This window comes from Gouania willdenowi, chromosome 6, assembly GCF_900634775.1.
Source record: "Gouania willdenowi chromosome 6, fGouWil2.1, whole genome shotgun sequence".
Taxonomy (NCBI): Eukaryota; Metazoa; Chordata; class Actinopteri; order Blenniiformes; family Gobiesocidae; genus Gouania; species Gouania willdenowi.
In genome coordinates, this window is record NC_041049.1 from 48,323,180 (window position 1) to 48,344,696 (window position 21,517).

The 21,517-nt window shown below is 38.0% G+C and overlaps 1 protein-coding gene across 1 annotated transcript in view; it reads right to left on the bottom strand.

Annotated features, from left to right (window-relative positions):
- The window catches only part of abtb2b (ankyrin repeat and BTB (POZ) domain containing 2b), a 67,350-nt gene that overhangs the window by 11,730 nt on the left and 34,103 nt on the right, over positions 1 to 21,517 (bottom strand). The window contains exons 2-5 of the mRNA XM_028449757.1: positions 15,637 to 15,786; positions 9,818 to 10,028; positions 906 to 1,058; positions 506 to 671 (exon numbers count right to left, since the gene is read on the bottom strand). Coding sequence (XP_028305558.1) covers positions 506 to 671; positions 906 to 1,058; positions 9,818 to 10,028; positions 15,637 to 15,786 — 680 coding nt within the window. The remainder of the gene's footprint in view (positions 1 to 505; positions 672 to 905; positions 1,059 to 9,817; positions 10,029 to 15,636; positions 15,787 to 21,517) is intronic.

A 21,517-nucleotide genomic window follows, 5' to 3' on the forward strand; every position in this document is an offset into this window, starting at 1 on the left:
TTTCATTTATTCAGACAACTGTTCCTCAGGAAATTCACTTTGATCTCCTGACAGGTTTTTGACTGACAACTGCCAGTCTTCGTCAGAGGCGTCTGCTGATCGCTTTGATGTTTTCTTTGAAGTTTTCTTGACTTCCACGTAATAATTCCAGCAAGATTCTTTTTGTCTTCTTTTTGAATAACATGTTAAGGTTTCATTTATATTGCATATAAATTCATACTTGTTTATAAACATTTATATACAGTATATGCATCTGTTTACAGGACTCCATATCCCACAATGCAACCTTTCTGACAATGTCATTGAGAGAGTTGAAAGTGGAGATCAAAAGAAACTTTTGAGCGGCTAAATCCCTATTTTACATCTTTATTCAAGTCAATGTTTGACATTATGATCAATGAGGCCTCCATTATTTCTTTATCTATAACGTGTACATTCCTCCAAATGCAAAAATTCAAAGGATTTTTCGCTTATTATTAGCTTATCAGTGTGTTTGATTACGCACTTGATCATCCATGCTGTTTACTCCATCTGGCCCCAGGATATCAATGGCTTGCCCAATGAGATCTGTGCGTCCACAGTTAAGCATTCGGAAACCCAAATCCAGGTGGAATTTATCTGTGGCTGCTTTGGTGTCCAGACGTTTAAAGGAGCTGAAGCAGCACTCAGGCCTGAGAAAAGGAAGAAAAGCAGAACACACTTTTACCTCTTCTTTTCCAGGAGTCATCAGAGTGTCAACACATTGTATAGCACTCAGCAGTCAGTAAAAAGTCACTAAGTGTAATGCTCAGTAATGTGGATTTGGTTTCAAAAACCTGTTTTTTTTTTAAAGAATTGGAAAGCTGATAATAGAGTAAACAGATGTTAACTTGGTCCATTCTGAAACAGTGTTTGTGCTCTTTTACTTTAGTTGCCTCGGCTCACAGTCCAATCCTGGAAGGAGAAGCCTGGCGGTCTGTCTGACATCATCACTGTCCACCAATAGGCTCTTACGGTGCTCAGCGTGAACTATGGCCACTCTCATCCACTCCATCAGAGGGGGCAGCAATAAAAAGGGCCTAGAAAAGACAAAGATTATTGTCAAATATAGAGGTGACTGTTATTAAACAAAACTGAAAGGAGGAACAGGAAGTTATCATTTCATAATCACGGTCTCTAAACTCGTTGGATGTGTGATAACACAACACCAGATTATCAGCATGTTTGGGCATGAGCACAGCTATAAAAAGGGTGTGAAACGCTGGATACACACAGACAGTTGTTCAGCAATAAACACCAGGTCCTATTGTACAAAAAGTTTTTAAATATCAAAGCTCTGCCTTCACAAAGTCATGTTTACTATTACTGTTTGTGTCTTTTTACCTGTTTTCCCACCATTAGCAGCATCAGTAACTGAATGATGTCCACAATTAAATAGAAAAACAGCGATTAAGCGTAAACTTAAGTGTCGAGGTGGAAGTGGTGATTTTGCAAAATGAACAAAATATATTTAATTCAAAAAAATAAATCTTTTTTTTTTTTAATTTGCTGCACGGTATAGCTCTGTGTAGGGGCTCTGATTTTCTGTTTCAAAAATATTCCAAATAATGTTACTTATTTCTGGTTCACATTACACTTTTCCGTTTTATCATCTTTCCATGTTTAGATGATTTAACTGTCTAATAAACTTCCAGAAACAATACCAAATGTGCTAAATAGAAAGAGTTAATTGAGTCTAATGCTGTTATTGATTTTACATTATATACGCTACAGATTATTTACGAAAATAAGAAGGTACGCTAAAATCTTTGATCATAATCTTTTTTGGAACAGCGTTGCATATACGTTCCATTCATAATGCAATGACACACCACACGATTAACAGTGAAACATATTTATTTTATTTCTTTATTTTGAATGTCCAAGGTATTTTCCCGTTTGTAGGCCCAGACACTGGTTTGTGCACTGTTTCCACATGACCTTAAAGCTGATATCCGGAGTTTCTGAGAAATCTATGTTTATGTATGATTCTTTAGAAATGTGAAAAAATACCTTTACTATGGTCTACTGCCAGTGGTCATTAATGTATATAAGTCCCTCCTTCGTCATATAGACCCCTATACAAATGTAAACGATAGCCGACTGTGCCCAGCCAATAGGCTTTGACTTCCTGTTTTTGAGACTGTCAATTAAAGTGAATGTGGAACTGTGCACGGAAACAAGGCCATGTGTCACAACAGCAAACAGGTAAATATGATTTTGGCTCTTACCTGACCCATAGACCTATATCAATGCGACCTTGTTATGTTACGCGATACGAGTGCAGAAAAGTAGAGGCGTGGCTTCTGGTAAACTGCAGGGGAGGAAGTAGAGCTGTTTAGGGCGGGACATCGAGACATCCTCTCAGAAACTCTGGATATCAGTTTTAAGGTCACAGAACAGAGCTGGTCTGCACTGTGATATATGGCTAAAACCCTAAAACCTACTTGTGCCAGCCATCCCCATTTGCCCGACCGTTAACAAGTGGTTAACGTTCGGCCTCTGTCATGTTTAAAACCAACTGCTGAGTAATAATCATGTTAGCTCAAATCTGCATTGCCAACAAAGGGGTCACTCGGTGCACTCTTGCTATTTTTGGCAAAGATCAAAACTGGTGCGTTTCTTTCACTGTCTGCGATTACATCATGGGTTGCATGTGCATAGAAATTCAGGAATTCAAAACATGGTGTAAATGCACATAACAGGCAATAGGGCAAACATCATTACGAGAGAGATGAGTATCCCAAACTGAAAAGTTTTGGGAGATTTGGTCAGAAAAGTGTCTTTATTATTCCGAATGCCTTTAGAAGACGCTGTGTGTGACGTTATCTGCAGCACGGCATCAAGCTGGTTTTCTGCTATTCTTTTGTCTCTGTTTCCTCATGAATAGAATCATCCTGCCAACAATGACACATTACTTTAAAAGCCATTGTTGTTTGGTGTTGGGGTTGCAATGAGTGTGAGAGTGTCTGTGATTGTTCAAACACACCCTCTGCCTTTCCTATTACCTTACAGTTAATGAGCTCTGAAGCCTCTGCCGTGTCATTTATTTCTCTCTCTGGTTGAAAGGAAACAGCTGCTGTATCCTGATGTTTAGGCCTATTGGTCGGGGTTTAGTCAATAAAGCAATGGAAACTGTAATAAGGCATTGAAGCAGAGCTATTACATATTAAGGGTGTAAAAAAACATGTGTTTGGCGATATATCGCAACATTATTGTATTGATCCAAAGAATGTCTAAATGGATTTTTTAAAACATGTTTTTTTCATTAAAAATAATGTATAATTAATCATTTAAGAACTAGAAGCAAAAGTTAAACTTTTTTGAAAATATTTAATTTGACAGTTTGAAACCATTTACTTGTTCTCATTTCATACCATTTTGTACATGTAAAGGTGAAATTTGTAAATTGAAATTGCGATGTATATCGTATTGGGATATAACGGGATACATTGTGTCGTGACATGCAAATCATGAATCGTAACATCAGATTTAGGGCAATGCACACCTCTACTATATATATGTACTAACTTTTTTTTAAACATTTTGTGATGTGATTAAAATATAGGAATAAAATATAGGAATAATCCTAAGTATATGTAAAGAATCATTTAAGCCTTTTTTCCTCTTAGCTTCTTTGCCATGTATTTCATTTGTTAGCGTTCAATGAGAAGCAGGGAAAACGCTAATGTCAACCAAGCGTGGCGGTTAACAAGCGCCTGATGAGCCTGCGATGGAGGAGGAGAACCAGGCAATGGCTCGCTGTGGCTAATAGGTGCACATAATGAAGATCTAAGTGTCTCCGAGGCAGGTGAAGTGTGATTGGATGAGGAAGCCTGAGACGAGTGCGACAGGAGTGGAGTAATAAGACATGTTTTCGACCAGAGGATGCATCAATTAGCTTGTAGGAATCAATGTTTATTCCTCTGCTAATGGCCTTCACTGCACACAGTGTGGATGTGTGCACGTGTCTTCATTCGCGTAAACATTAGTGCTACTCGTGTCTTCCTGAATGCCACGGGGTTTCCACCCTGCTACTTTACTACACGCCTGCTTTAAGGCATGCAGCAGCACTGGCAGTAATCCAAGAGTAAACCACCGCCCATTAACCACATGCAGCTCACAGTAGCACTTAACTCTCATTGATCTAGCTAGATTTTTGTCTTCTTCTTTTTCTTTTTTTACACATCTGCTTTTTAATCAAAACTTGTGGTGGGACTCAAAAAAAAAAAAAATCTAATTAATTAGAGACTTTAAAATTAATTAATCTCGATTAATCTAAATTAATCGCCTAACAATATTTGACAGGAGAAGCAATGTTTTTTCAATTTAAATTGATTGAATCAATGAAAACCATAAATGAGCTTTAACAACTGAATTGTGTTTATTATTTCCAGTGCGAACATAATGTTCAATATGAAAAAATAATATTAGAATTGCATTATTCACAAAGCACTTAACTTAATTTAAGTAAGCCATATTTATGCTTTTCAGGATTATTTTGTAAACTTTCTAAAACAAATATTTTTTTGTGTATTAATATCAAAAAACAGCACATAGTACAGAACATTCCAGAGATGTGGAAACTGTGTAAAATAGTTAGAATATCTGGCCTGAAATGAACAGAGGAACTGATGAAGCTGATGAATTTAGTTTGAAATTTTCTTTCTGCATAACAGTTCATGTTGGGAAATATGACGCTATCTGTAGCACTGCCTCTAGCCCCGCCTACATCCTCTACCACAGAGAGTGGTCGACTGTCCACTACGATCAACTTTATTCATTAGTCACTCATGGACTTTTTCATTTTAGCTCTAAACCGTGTCATCTTGAGTGTAGACTGGCAACACTGCAAGCTCGGACTTGGACAGTAGTCCATACTAGCTGCTACATGTTTAGCATTAAAGTGATAACACAGCCTGGAATTTTCAATCCCGTGTTTTTTTAAAACCTAAAAAATTAACGCCCACAAAACACAAGAACGACTTCTCCTTGGGTTATCCCATTTCTTGTAATGTGGTCAGTGCATCAGCATTATGGGTATTCCGGGAACTTGTGCAATGCGGAATGTTCCGCGCTCTCTTAACGTGTAAAAGTCCCAGCCCTAATCAAAAACTTCTTAGGCACAATATAGTGTTTATCCGAAGAAGCTGTTTTACTTTGCAGTGATTTCATTAGCATTTTTACACAAATTGTCCTTCCATATTTAGTCTGTTGGTATATTTAGTGTTGCATACAGAAGAGTATGCAACACTACAAATTAACCGTCGCCTACGCTGCTCCATAGTTCATCCTCTTTCTCGCCTCAGTCCCTTCTCCAATTATCCAAGCTGATGCCGGCAGACGTACCCCCCCCCCGACGTGTCGAGGTCATGCCTCTCGGCTTGAAACACAAACTTCAACCTTGCCCCGAAGCCAGCGTGACATCAAAGATGTGATGGCTGTTAATGCTGAAAGCAGATACTCCTTTTGGTCAACTTATGAGCCTACACGTCAAGGCCCACGTACTAAAAACAGCAGGAAGTAGAAGCACGCAGACCAACACATAAACATTAGCTTTGATTCACAGCACCTTCTTACCACCTGGCAACACATTCAAGGAGGGAGATTTTAAATTGTGCTCGGTTCTGTTTGAACTCTAACCTGCTCTTTTTAAAGGAAAACTAATATATGGTGGACACTTATGCAGGTAGATTTGTGTCTTTATTATTCAATCAAAAAACATTTTCAATCAAAAGAAAAATCACTTCAGTTTTTTTTACTTAAAGAAAAAATGTGTTTGAATGCAAAAAAAAATTGAGACCCAAATAATTGCATTTAAACACTTTTTTTCTTTGATGGAAAATGTTTTTTTTTTATTGAAAAGTTTTTTTTTTTTGATTAAACACTGCTCTCATACGTCATGGCTGGCCTATAACTTTTAGCCCAGAGTTTTTCCACCTTGGGGTCGTGACACCATGTGGGGTCACCTGAAATTTCTAGTAATAATACCATTTCAAAAAACAAATGAATTTATTTATTTACTTTTTTTTAATCTATTTTGCGCAGTAAAAAAGAAAAAAAAACACAATATCACAGAAAAAGATATACTGTGCAGGAAGAGGCAGAAAGCTCAAACTGCTTAAACACGAATGATTTCCTTTTCAAATTAAAACAACGCACAAAATGTCAAACAACTGTATATTCTCTACTTTCCCTTTCTCAAATATAAATCTAGTTCAAATAAAATGTTTTATAAATATATCTGAGCTGGTGCATATTATCACATTGGGGCGGATGCACTAAGATCTGAAATAAAGGGAGGTAAACCAGTTCCCTAAATCCTTTGGTGACACAGTTTCCTCATCTGCTGCGAGGAATTCACTAAGATTGCAGCAATGATTAGTGCACATGCAGCAGTGGTGGAGACCGTCCTATTGAAATGAGCGTTGCTCGTTCAATGTGCAGAGGTGAGTGCACAGAAGCACACAATGACATTTGAGGGAGTTAAATTGGAGACAGATGGACTTCTCTGTCTGCTGCACAAACATTAACTACTGTAGAAAACCAAATAAACAAATAGAAATGTTTTTCTAAAAAAAAAAAACAACAACTTTAAAACCTAATGATATTTTTTCCATAATTCAATGTGGCTGCTCCTGTAACTTTGCTCTGATCAGTCCATGAAAAATAGGCAGATTTGGACAGAAACCGTCCTATTGATCTGTTGACACCATTGATCTGAGTTAATACACCAACACAGTCTGTCAATCAGTCTGCTCCATTTGAAGATGATCTACTGACCATCATCCAGCAGGTCTGACTTCCTGAGTAGCACTGTGTCACCACACTCTCATATGTGAACATTGTGCCATCACTGCGTAAATTACTCATCTGATCAGCTGATTCTGGCCTGAGGCTCCTTCCATCAACGCAACACCAGAGTTTGACGGTTAAAACATCACTGATGCGGTGCGTCCATAGCGCACACAGCATCCTTTCTACACCACAGCATCACCGGACTCCACACACAGACACCGCCACAGGTGTGAAGCTTTTTTCTCCCTCACACACACTTTACTCACACTTTATTTTCTCATTCAGTGGATGTTAATACTGACTATTATTTTATTTGAATTAATTTCTTATTCTAGAAAGGTTCACTGAAGCAATTTTTTCATCTCCGCTGTGTTTTGTGTAAACATTTACTGCAGCGGATCTCTGCGTGTGTGTATGCACTTGCTTGTCAGTCGTAGTATTTTCCTTTGGTAAAACAATCACTGCCAACAGTTCCAGATTTGATGAGTTGCATTGCGCCCAATACATTAATTTATTTGCATGTCGTCCTCCCATTTTTTTCCTCCCCTTCTGAGCTCCGCCTACTATACATATTCATCAGAGGGAAACATGCTAAATGGATTGAGGGCTCATTGCAACATGCAGACGTTTTAATACTCATAAACCTTTAGTGAATCCGCACCTGAGTGCACTAATCCTGGCTACTCTGTATTTGTTTACACACAGTATGACAACCATAATCAGAAAACAAATTTTAGAAGAAAAAAGTTTATGGGGGCGCCAGAAATTTGTGACATAAAAATGGGGTCACGATAAGAAAAAGTTTGGGAACCACTGCTTTAGCCAGTCCCATTGCTTTCACGTTATATCTAACTTCATCAGGTAATAACGCAGAGTGCAGACCCCCCGATGATTTTCAAAAGGTTGAGGTTAACTACTGAAAGAGAGTCAGATTACTCCCTGCAAGGCTCCACAAGAGGAGATAAAACCATATCTGATCCATGTGTGGTCAGCAGTGAGCTCTGTCGGCTACTTCTTATCAAAAACACATCTATGCATTAGTGTTCCCCTCTATTCACTGAAGAAAAGACCGGATTGGGGTGGGGGTGAGGGCTCTGTTTCAAAGAGACTATAGAAAATCTGCAGTTTAGTGATTTTATCATAAAGTCAGTTGGAACGGATTCCCTTCAGACAGAAAAAGGCACTAACATTTACTATCTGCAGTCATGGTGCAAAAATCAATGATAAAAGTACATTCAGAGATCTATCTGATCACAATATTAATAAAAAAGGCTTATCTGGTCTTAAAGATTCTTTACTAAGACTCCCCATTAGGTTTGATTATGTGGCCCACACAGATTTGGTGGTTTTGGGTTTCCACCAAACATTTTATTAAGCTTTGAAAAGTGGTTTAGCCACATGGATTAGAGGAGGGGGGGCACTACAGGAAAAGTCTGTCTCATTACCAGGCTTACCAGTGATTACCATGGTAATCACTACCAGGTTTGCTCTACGATGTAGCTGCACCTCAGTTGTGGACGGATCAACAGTTTAGTGAAAAAGAGAGAAAGTTGGTCCGAGGATGTTGAAAGATGAACGTGTGAGGAAAACTAAACCCAGGATAAGTTTAAGTTTACTTAGAGAAACTTTTTGCTGATGTTCAACAGCTTTCGGTGAGACTTGATGTGAAACGGTTTCATCCTGCTCCCATGAACCTGATATACATCCAACAATAAAAACATCTGAAGACCTCGAAGTAACAGCCAAATGGAGGAAGAGGAACGCTGAGTGTGCAAACTTTCTCTTTGATGCCAACGAGGACTTCACTTCTGCTCACTTTCACTATGTCTGTTCACAATTACATGTATGTGAGCCAGCTGGCTTTGTGTGTACACACACACACACACACACACACACACACACACACACACACACACACACACACACACACACACACACACACACACACACACACACACACACACACACACACACACACACACACACACACACACACAGAGTTTTTCAACAGATTTAACACAAGTTTAACAAATGCAAACAGTTTCTAGTCCTAAAGATGTGAGGCCAGGCTGTGAGTATTCCTCTCCCGATGACACATGCCTAACTGTGTGATTATAAAAGTACAATAAGATTAAACTGTAATTTTTTCAGCATGTTCTTTTTGAATAATATCTTAAGGTTTCATTTATTCAGGCAACTTTTTTTTAGGAAATGTACTTTGATCTCTTGACATGTTACGACTGTCAACAAAGTGTCTTTCTTAAAAAGAAAAGTTGTCTGAATAAATGAAACCTTAACATATTATTCAAAAAGAACACTTTCTGGCATAATATAAATCTGTGTCTAACATGAACTAAAGGCACACACATGCTTGCAGTAAATGTGAATCAGAGGAACACATTGTTCCCCATTGATTATTAAAAGCTGGTAAAAGGTCAATCCAAGAACAAAGAGGAAACCACTGATATGCAGAAACATCCAGAACCTTCCAAAATGGTATTATTGTGATGAGCTGTCTGATCTAGACCTGTTAATATGCTTATAATGTTTTGTCTGAGGTCAGATGGTAGATAACTACAGAAGGCATGGGGGGGGGGGGGGGGGGGGGAGAATATGAGGGAATTAGAGGCTATTTGCACCTCTTAAAACCACTAAAGTATCAGCCTCGCTCAGTCTAGGTACCTATCAGACTAACAATTACACCTGGGAGACTTTGCCCTTTTGTAATTTAGTTAAAATAAATGAATACTTCAATGACAAAAGAGCAACAAGTAGAAAATGCAGCCGATGAAACTCTGATGTTTGGTTTTTCCTCTAATATCTGGCTGTGAATCAAATACTTTCATTCAAAAAGACAAGGATTTAATACATTTCAAAAAAGCAAAGTCACTTGGACTGTTTTTCTAAGGATCAAACGTTCTTATAGAAAAGTCTGTCTATGGAGGTGAGTAGCTTTTCTGCTTGTAACATGCGTTTGTGTCCGGTTATGCACGATTCCCACCTCTCCTTGCTCAGCGCCATGCGTGGTGGGTCTAAATTGGGATTCTCCATGGACTCCATCTGTGGGCAGCGCAGGAAGTAGTAGAGGGTGTGGAGGGCATCAGGCGACCAGGACACGGGCTGCTGGGGACGGGCGTGGCGGCCAGGACTCAGCCCTGGGCGAATGGAGCTGAGACGCTGCATGTGATGCATGGCACGGGAAACCAAATCACCTGAAACACAACAATATAGGGACATAAGTGGTGGCAATTTTATTAAATTAAGGCTGTGATTTACAAAGTCTGTTGAGTATAAACCCTGAAGGCGATCAGTCAACCTGGGTCTCCCTTTCTCCTAAGCCACTTACCATCCACCATATTTACTCAGTCTCTAGTGGCGTTAGCCATTAACATTGACATTATCAGTAAGCAAAGCCAGACAGCCTTTAAGGAGCCATTCATCTTTAATCACTAAAGGAGTTAATGGACCTTCAAACAGTTGATCACAGCCAATAATGAACTGTTTAAGTTTATGTACTGAAACTGCTCCATCCCTGTATGTAGAGATCAAAGAGGAAAAGGCTTATCAAATATAAACAAACTGTAATTGGGCATGTTTAATATGATACTGTTATATCAATGACTAAACTGCTGATATATGAGACTATAGGGCAGTGTTTTTCAACCTTGGGGTCATGACCCCATGCTGGAATTTAAATGGAGTCACCTAAAATGTCTAGTAATTGATAAAAAAAAATGTATATTTTTTTTTTAGAATTAAAACTACACACAATCGTAAACAACAGCATTTGATACTTTCACTTTCTCAAATGTAAATGTAGTTCAAATAAAATGCAGTATTAAATAATTATAAATAAATAAAATGCAGTATAAAAACATGTGACTAATTCTGGTTACGCTGTGTTTGTAAAACAGGATAAAAACTGTTTCTAGAAAATATAAACTCTTTGGGGTCACCAGAAGTTTGGGATATCAAAATGGGGTCACAATCCAAAAAAGGCAGGGAACCACCGCTATGGGGATGGGTGGGGGGTCAGAGAGCAGCAGAGTGAAGGGAAGCCAACCTGAATTTGGATCTTGTAACACTCATTAATTATAATAAAAATAATAAGTGGGACAGAGGAGGAAAAGTTCAACAATATGAGGTTATGCGTGTGTTTGTCTCAACATGAAGGGGCTTGGAGTGCTATGAGGGCAAGGAGGGGGGAGGGCTAATTTGGGATAGCCCGCCCATAACAGACCCCACTTAAAGCTGAAGGGTCTCCTTTGTGTTAACCACGAGCAGCATTTCCCCTCCAGGAGGTCTCAGAGGGATTAATGCACGAGATGGAGAGTCTCTCGCTGGGCTTTCCTGCCAATATTATGGCCTGGAGGTAAAACTCCCAGCGTCAGGAGGATATGAGACACTTTTCTCTCAGATTATAGAATGTGGTTCAGTCCGTGTGAAAATCCATCAGCTTGTAACGAGATCAGTGTTTAGTTTTTGATTCTATAATCCAAATCGTACAGTGTAGATCTAACGTTTGTGTGTGTGTGTGTGTGTGTGTGTGTGTGTGTGTGTGTGTGTGTGTCTGTGTCTGTGTGTGTGTGTGTGTGTCTGTGTGTGTGTCTGTGTGTGTGTGTGTGTCTGTGTGTGTGTGTGTGTGTGTGTGTGTGTGTGTGTGTGTGTGTGTGTGTGTGTGTGTGTGTGTGTGTGCGTGTGTGTGTGTGTTCTTCCTGCTGTTGTTAAAGGCATGACGTCTCAATCCCATTAAACATGTTAAAACCTCATTCTGGTAAGTTTTTATTATAACAATCCACACACGCCTGTTCATCTTTACTGTTTGGCATCTGCATACAAGGCGTTTTGATGTTTTTTTGGTGTCTATTTTACTTTAATCACATCGCTGTCTGTCAGTCAGCTCTACATCAGAGCTGTGTATTTAATTAGAAATGCTCAAAGACTTATGAACTCATTTAAAGTGGAATTTTGCACTTTGGTTGGGAAACTAAGCCGAGAGCGGTTTTGCCAATGTGAACATGTCCTCAATCATAATTTCTGTCAAAGTCATAACATTTGGTATGAACAGCTACAGCACAATCCTAAGTATTTGGGCAAAAAATGAATTGTTCATTCATGTTAAAGATTTGGCCTGTAAACTAAAATGTGTCTGGAAGGGATATAAAGTTCTTACACAACAGATGCAATAGGTGGGAAAGGTTTTGTAAAGACAGAAAGATGCATCGACATTTCAATCTAATCGATATAGAAAATTACAATATTGCCTATTTTACATCTTATTTGGCATTAAAATACTTCTTTTAGGAGTCATTGCTTCCACTTCTTCTCAGAATAGCATTTAAAGCTCAGATAGGTGGATTACTGACCCAGACATTACCCTAAACAAGCCTCACTACAGAACTCACTCACACGTGCTGTCCTTTACAGGAGAAAAAGTCAAAAATGTTACATATCTACAGTATTTACCACCACTCACATAATAACTATTACCACACTGACACACAGCCCTCCACCAACCCAACTGTCATTTACACATTTGTTGTTTTTCTTCCTGTTGTTGTTGATGTTTTTCTAATGTGTGCATGTCTAACCTTTTAACACTATAAGCATATGCTAGTAATTTATTTATTTTTGTTCTTACTATCTGCTCGTATTTTTTGTTGCTGCAAATGTGAATTTTCCCTCTGGGGATCAATAAAGATGTATTCTATTCTATTCCATTCTATATTGTGCAGATTGCTAATAAATGTGCTTGTTTGGCATTTTGCATTAGCAAATTTAACCCAGAATTGTCTTTCTGGTAAGACTTTATTGAGTTAAAAAATATAATGAATAATATCATATATTGCTCTTTTAAGAAAAAACATTGAGATATGAGTTGTGGGTCCATATCGTCTAGCCCTACATGGGAGTCAAGAATGAAACAGAACAGTCACCATTAATCAATAGAGTTAACATTACCTTTTAGCCACAAGAGGCCTGCAAAGAAAACCTCATAACTTTAAATGTAAGTCATTGTAAGTTTCATATGAAATAAATCTCCATCTTCATTATTTGGCGATTTGTAAATGTTTGTTTGATAAAGTAAGTAGCACAAAAAAAGTCAAATGTTGAGGCATTCCATAAAACTCCTTTCATAATAAAGTGGTAATAAACCTGACGCAAGACAGATTTGAAAAGAAAAACTCATAATGGACACTTTGTGAGGCAGCGTATTGGTTTCAGATGTTTCAGTGTGATGTCGTCCATTATCCATGGTGTTTGTGTTGTAATTGCTGGGGCCGTATAGATGCTGTAGTGTGCTCTGATCCCGGTGCCAAACCCACTGTGTTTTTGTTGTGTGTTTGTGGACACATGGCCTGTGTGTGTCGGTGGACCTGCAGAAGTGTGCGAGCCGGCCCTGTCCAGCTTCACCGCGACACAAAGAGAGCTCTGATAGAACGAGGGTGCGTGTGTTGGGGAGTGTGGACACGTTCTTAATGCCTCACTAACGGACTGTGGGGTATGAACGTGGCCTTGTGCTGCACGAACAAACAGGAGAGTGTTGCCTCGTTCAGAGTGGGAAACCTATCCCTGCTTTGACCAACACTAATCACCAACCTCCCCCCATCGCCCCCCAACAAGCTCACTTCTCACCCCTCTACCTCTTGTTTTTCCTCCTTCCATCCCCTGCTATCATCATTATACACAAACTCAGTCCTTTTCCCCAAACTTTACTTTTCCAACTCGAGTCTCGACGCTCCAGTCATTTCACACTTGGTAATAACCTGATTCCTGTTTAACATGACTGTCAACAACATCATAACCTCTGTTTAAGTCCAATTCGTGTACAGTGGAGTACAGTAACAGTCTGAGAGCTTCAGTGTTAACCTTTTACCGTGTGTATGGAAGTCAGGAATGTCTAAGATTGGCAACCTTTAAAAAAAACATTCACACCTAAAGTTTACAGAATTTTTTTAGTGACCACCGTGCTCTTACTGTACTCTACTGTATGCTTGGTGGGATTTACACAACATGGTATCAGCATAGGCCAGGGCAATATGTCGACAGTCAAGATATATTGCCATTTCTCTTATAGAAAATTACAATGTCGCCTATACCCTTAAAGCAGGGGTTCTCAACCTTGGGGTCAGGACCCCATTTGGAGCCGTGAGATACTGGGAGGGGGTTACCAGATGCCTTCAAGAAACTAGGAATATCTGTTGAACAATTTGAGACCATTTTTGCTTATTTTTACCCTTTTTCTGCAACTACACCAAACTTATCAAACTTATTCTATTTTCATCACTTTTTCTTGCCATATTTTTGCTCCTTTTAATGCATTTTTGCTACATTACTCCCATTTCTCCATCAAATGCTTATTTCTGATTAAAAGAATGATTTACATCTTTAGGATGACTATATAATGTGGCGCAAATAATAATAAACTTCCTGCATAACAGTGGATATTAATCAGATAAATAAATAAATGTGGTTATCACAGATTCATAGAACAATGGACCATCATTTTGCTGACTTTATGGATGGGCCCAAAAAATCTCTCCCCTTTATTCCCTCTTATAGATGACCCTGTCTCCACTGTTTTTCAATGTTCATGTCTGTGTTCAACCACCTTCAGGTACAGTGGGGGTCTCTGGTCTCTGGAACCTTTATTTTGGAGGTCATGGGCTAGAAAGTTTGAGAACCACTGCACTAAAGGAGGAAAAAGCCAAAAGTGGCACATGTTGTGCAGCTGTTTGTTAATAAATGTGCCTGTGTGTCATTTTGCATCATTGAATTCAACCCAGAAAGACTTTATTGAGTTAAAAATATCAAGAGTTATATTTTATATCTCCATTTAGAGGAAAAATATCAAGATCTACATTTTGGTCCAAATCGCCCAGCACTATATCAGCATGACTCTGCATACATTTGTGAGGAAGGTCGTGGTGAACTTTGTTACAGAAAGCACAGGAAAATCCCTTAAAAGGCATTGCATGAAGTTGAGAAACTAGTGTGCTTATATCTTAGATTGTACAAAGGTTTTAAAAGCAAAGCATCAAAACATTATCAGAGATGGGCAGAGGCAAAGGAAATACAACTCCTGAGGTTAGACAACAAGTGGTATTTGGTTGCCACAATTTTTGTTGCATGTCCTTAGTCTTGTTTTGGTAGCTGACTATACAACAGTGTAACAAAAACAAATGTGCAGAAACATTGACTAAAGTTGCCTAAAAGTGGTGCTCATACCACATAGAGGAAATGTCCTTGGGTGAAGCAGAAATATCATGACCTTGATGAATAAAAACCTTCAAAGATAAACGTGCTTCAACAGACAAAACAATCAAGAGTTATCACTTTTCTCTCCAGAGCTTCAAGTGCAAACTAAAGATATAAATATATTTCTGAATTTATCCTGCCTTGCAGAGTGTAAATTAATTCACTTTTATTAGAAGACGAGTCTCATCATGAGCTTGAAGGAAGTGATTAAAAACGTAATCAGCTATTTTCATAAGCTTAAAACTTTCCTATGGTATAATTTTATTTATTTATTTTGTTTGATTCAGAGGGGGAAGACATTCTGTCACTAGCTTTTTTATTTGTTTCATTTTAATAAAAATATTCTGTCCTCCACAAGACTATTTAACATTTTTTTCACAATCATTACACTGCTTTTATTACTTCTGAAGGCATGTATCTGTCATCATAGGAATGCTTTGAATTCCTTTGTGTCTGCAAAAATGAACAGTTTCAATCTGTTGGATGCACTATAGGTTCAAATGGAAACTGTGTTAAGTAGTTAAATTCAGGACCACACAGGCCTTCCTTATGTTAACTTACTGAGTTCAGAGATACTGCCCACACAGGTGGCCAGCAGGGACTGTTCCAGTGTTCGCAGCTCCAGCTGGGCATAGGCATCCTCCCTGCTGTCCACAGACGTCTGCTGGTTCTCTGTGTACGGGCTGAAATGGGCCGGCAGCGACAAAACACCTGAGAACAGATACAAAGTAGATAAAATGAAATGTTCCTTTTCCATGCAAACACACCGAGACTCTGTGCACACATACAATCTCACATTATTTAATCTAACAACCATCATAGAACTAGACAACAGATGTAAATACATAAATAAAAAGAAAGAACCTCAGCTATGTTATCAGACAAATAAACATAGGACATGGTCACATTAAATAAGTGCAGTAGTAAAGCCTGAACAACCATTGTGTGTATATATATATATTTATTTATTTATTTTTTCATATATGGAAAAAAACTAAAAAATCTGCTCACAAAATCACAATCAAAATAAATTGCTTTTTCATATTATTTTTTTTCTGTAGACATTATTTTCTAGATAATATCTTATATATGGGGGATTTATTTTTAAAGGTCATAATCTAACAGTCATTGTAGCTATACATTTACCTTTCTCTTACATGTCTATGAATAAAAAAGCACACAAAAAAAGAAGAATGCATTTCTACTGCAAGAATTGTAACCTTTGTGTTTATTTTATTTATCTTTGTGTGCCTTTTTGCACAACCCAGTCCCATGTTTGTTTAACATGTTGTTACATATTACAAAATTAAAATTAAAAAGTTTGAAAAATAAAAAATAAAACAAAAAAGAACTGTAGGACATCACTAACAATAGGAGACTGCACTCGTTACTATATCGCTCTTCATAAAACTACGGCTGGTCTGGGATCAGTGGAGACCCAGTGAGGAGATGTTGGTTCACACTAATTGGTGAGAGTGTACGAGGAGGGTAAACAAATGTTATTTTGAGTGAAACTAGGCCTGGAAAAGGAATGTTCTGCATCTTCACCAGTAAAGGTTACATTTTCTTCACGCCAGACTACAATAGAAAGAAGTGGCTACATCTTTCTGATAGAAATAAAGATCTAACATTGTTTAGTTATTATTTTTTAAAGGTGAATGGTAATCTGTTTTCTTGTATTTCATCTCCATACACCTGGGAATGTGTCTGATTGAGAAAAATCAGTGTCGGCTTTAATTTTGGCGTCAGAAAAGACATTTCTATCAAGTACGAGGAGAAAAGGGTGAAGAGGAAGACTAAGGCAAAAGAAAAAGAAGGATCAGAGCAGGTTTGTGATTAATTCACAAAGCCTGAGGGGAAAAAAAGCTGCATTATCTCAAGTTTAATTATCTTTATGAAAAGTGATAAAGCATTTTCTCGTTGTGGCCTTGTTTTAAATCTCAATAACTATCTATTACGTGACATTTTCTACACTTAATCGTTCCAAAAATAACTTTCACCAGCATTCCATTGAAAAGCTCTTCAAGTTTAAGCCTAAACAAAAGTGAAAATGTAACATCACGCAAAGAGAAAAAAATGATCAAAGTAGGATTTAATTATTTCATGACAAAAATCTTTATTGGTTGTTAGAAAAAAAATTCAAATTCAGGTAATTTGGATATTTTTTGAAAAAATAAATAAATAAATAAATAAATAAATAAAAGGTGAAAGAAGTACAGAATGTGTATGATGATATATGATCTTGGAAGAAGTAAATAAGGCTATCAGTTGAACCAAATTCAGATAAATAGATAAAAATTGTGCTGGGTCTAGGAAGTTTTAGCTTTCTTTGACATTTTCATGGCCAGGTAAGAATGTTAAAATCTATTCTATTCTTTCATTAAAGTTTCAAGCTGGTTGTGACCAATTATCTCATACTTGTGGCTAAAAAAATCTGCAATACGCCCAAGGTTTTTGAGAAAGGATTTTAGCAAATAGTTAAATTCATAGAACAAAGTGATGACACTTGTGAAGGGAATTCATGCTGGTACTGCCAATGTGTTGCTGTGTGTTGTGGCCAAAAACACAATCATCAGCATGAATAAAAAGCACCTGAATCAGGTTGAAAAATATATTTGAGTGGTCAGTGTGAACACTGCATTACATAAAATAACTCAAGCTGGGCTTGACGTCAGAGCAGGATCTGCTTACTGATCACTGATTGGTTGGTGCCAGAGAGCAAGGCTTAAAAAAATAATATTTAACTTAAGATCTGGAAGTAATAATAAAAGCTCACAGTGAATCAGCTGACCTGTGGGGGGAAACAGAGAATATGAAACATGTTGATCTCATAAAAACACAATAAAACAAACTGCAGTGTTGAAAGTTACAAACAAAACACATGAAGATAAATGTTTTGTTGATTTTGAAATGGTTTTAGTTCTACACCCGCCCTCTCACTGCTCCCTTCTTTGTAGTGACTCAACACTAGCACAATGGAAAATGTGTTTGTAATGTGTCATTTCAGGATAATTTTGTGAATATGATCAGGTGTGAGCTTCACACTGCTTGTTAATCATTGCTTATGATGACACTGAGTATACAACGATGTGGGTGAGGCATGTGAAGCTCCAACAACACTTTTATTCTTCATTACAGGCCTTGGACTATGTGTTTACTGAAGAACAATTTACAGCGTTGGCTGCAAACTCAACGAACCACTCATGGTAAATATCAGCTGTAGACTCCTGGTTGGCTTCATTCCTTTCACATTTTTCAACGTTAGCAGCCTGCGTCATAAAAACTGTGTGGCGCTGCAGCTGGAGAAGTCTTTCAGACATGCCTTAAATCCTGATGTATTGGAAACAATGCAATTCATGTGACAACCTAGCTAGTGGTGGGCAACTAACTGGTGGCCCATGCGCCACCTTAACTACAGTGTATGGCTCCCATGGTAAATGCAAAAAATGACTCTAGAACACACAAAATGACCTAAGAAAACACAAAATGAGAGCTAAAATACACAAAATGACTACAAAAGACTATTCCAAAAATACATAAAATGACTGCAAAAATACACAAAATGACAGAAGAATAGACAAAACAACTGTAAAAATACACAAAATGACAAGAAAAGACAAAATAACTCCAAAAATTAACAAAACAACCGAAAAATTACACAAAATGAAGTAAAAACACACAAAATTACTAGGGATGCACCAAAACAAAAATTTGAGGGCGAAGCCGAAGCCGAATAAAATATAAACGCTTGGCCGAATACCGAATATCAAATGCGGTTGTTAGGTTTTTTTACTATATTTTTTAATAGTGCATAAATAGCCTAGAATACGTTTTTTTTTCATACATGCTTTTCAAAAAAAGTACAACAAAGTTTTTCATTTACATTAGCCCTTCAAATAAAACAAAGCATGCATTCCAAAAAAAAGCATTAAAGGGGAGGTATGATGAAAAAAATCACTTTATAATGGTTTTGCTACAGTGATATACATCCCTTTAGCCTCATTCAGAGGGACAAAGTTGAAAAAGTTCTGTTTCCTCCTCCCTTGTTATTCCACATTTTTTAAAAATTCAGCTTTAAATGGGCAAGTTGGATTTTGCCCACATTGGCAGGTGACGTCACCTAACACGCCTCCTAGAATGTGAGGTCCTCCCTCTCCAACACTCTAACAGCTAAAACAAATACTGCAGTTTAATATACAATATATATTATACTGCATTGCCATATATGTAAATGCAAACTGCCCTACTGGACGCCCAAACTGCACTACTTTTTTTGTTGCTGATCGTGTTGGGAGTCACTGCTTGGGGCCACGGACCCATTGTTTACACACATCAGCTGTTAGCACAGTGAGACCAGTGTAGTGTAAGGAGGAAACGATGGGGATGTTTATGGATTTGTGGCTCACAGCGCTAACAACGAACTCTGTTGTGGAATTGGACGGCTTCCAACTTGTACGCGGTGACGGACGACGGAGAGCGGAAAGGAGAGAGTCTGGCTGTGTTTGTGTGCGGAAAGGAGGAGCTGCTGCTGCTGTGCTCCTGTAGCAATGAGCGCAAACTTTTCCGACTCAAAATCACTGCATGTTGTTTAATTGTGTCATTGCGTCACATGCTACTATTTGGCCTTGCTTTTTTTGGTGGCCGAATATATTCCGCCACCGAATATTCGGTGCGTCCCTAAAAATCACACATTATGACAACAAAAATACCAAAAATGATAAAAAAAGATACAAAACAACAAAAAAGATTACTCCAAAAACAGGATAGGAAAAATAAAAGAGGAAGAATTGCACGCAAAACACACAAGACGACAACAAAAAACGACTAAAACTATCCAAAAACACATTGATTATAAAAATATACAAAGCAACCATAAAAATATGAAAATGACTACAAAACAGACACAATTGAAAGAAAAAGAAAAAAAACTAAGAAACACAAAACAAGTGCTCACAAAATGTGGTAAAAATATACAAAATGATGTGAAAAATTGACAAAAACCATAATTTTTTTTTCTGTATTAATGCTTAATTCAATCTTAATATTGTGGCCCTCGCATCAGAAAATCAGATTTTTGCGGCCCTGCTGTTATAATGGTTGCCCATCTCTGCCCTAAACTGACCCACATGAACTTACAAAAGAATAAATAAAATAAGCAGATTTTAGTGAAAATTTACTTAGAAATGATAAACCTGTGCTTAATTTAATTTTTTTACTGTAGTTTTTCACACACCATTTGCTATTTACCACAGTCCCACCCTATTACTCGCCTTACCGCAGAACCCAAGCTTACGTCATTTTGGTTGAATTTAGGTTTGCAAGCAATCCAGGCTCTAACCCAACCACCATTGATAACAACAGCAGCAGCCCAGCAGCGCAATGAGCTGCTGGGATTAAAAGTATTGGAAGAGAATAGAACTTAAGAGGTGGAGAGGGGCTGGGGATTTCAGAGATTTATTAGAAGACGATTGAGTCATGCAGACGCAGGAAGAATATGAGGAGAAGCAGTTAAGTCGGTGAAGAGAAAGCAGCCGAGGAAGACGAGCGACGTTATTCTGTGGCTGATGCGGTTTAATATCTAAAGCTTGCCTTGCAAATGTCACGTGGAAATCTTCGTTACAAATCACAGCTGAAAGTTACCACAAAAGCCTGTGGCAGTTCCCAGCCCATCCAAGCGATCTTTCAAAACCATTAGAGCTCCTGCTGCTTAAGCCAAGCTATCATTCAAAATGATGTCAGACACGCTGTTGAATGAGGGTTACAAAATCTAACAACTATTATTTTGTCAGGCTAAAAAAGGTTCTGAATGTAGGCCAGCCAAGATGCCAGTCACAGTGTCCCATTTGAATCAGATTTGATTAATTGTACTGCTGTCAGACTTGACATCGCATCGATGTGTGAGTGTTTTTTTTTATACTTCACGTTTTTACTTCTCCTTTACATTTTTTGTTCTGAGACACAATTGTGAAAATGCATTATTTCTGATGGCCGTAGTTATTTGTTCTGCACATAACAACATGGTTAGAAACATTCTTAGGTTGAATATGTAAACAGCGTACGATTTGATGTTAACTTCAATATGATAATCGAGGATTACCTTCTTCAGTTTCTCAGATCATGATAATTTCAAAACATATAATCTGATATGTAACTACAGAACTCTGTCCTGCCCAAAGCAGACCAGATACCACCGTACACTGATAGCACACACCAAGGTCTCTGCCTGAGGAGGCTCTGCTCTGTTATGACTACAGCTATCAGCAACATACTTAACCCTGAGAAAACTTAACAGCAGCAGATTCACTGAGGCACACATACTGAAAACGCTTTAACCTCCAAATATCAGACTGGTCTGTTTCCCCAAAACCCTTTGACATAATAAACTGTGTCCAGAAACCCTAAAGCTTCACTCCGTCTCAAGCTTCCACGACAATATTAATTA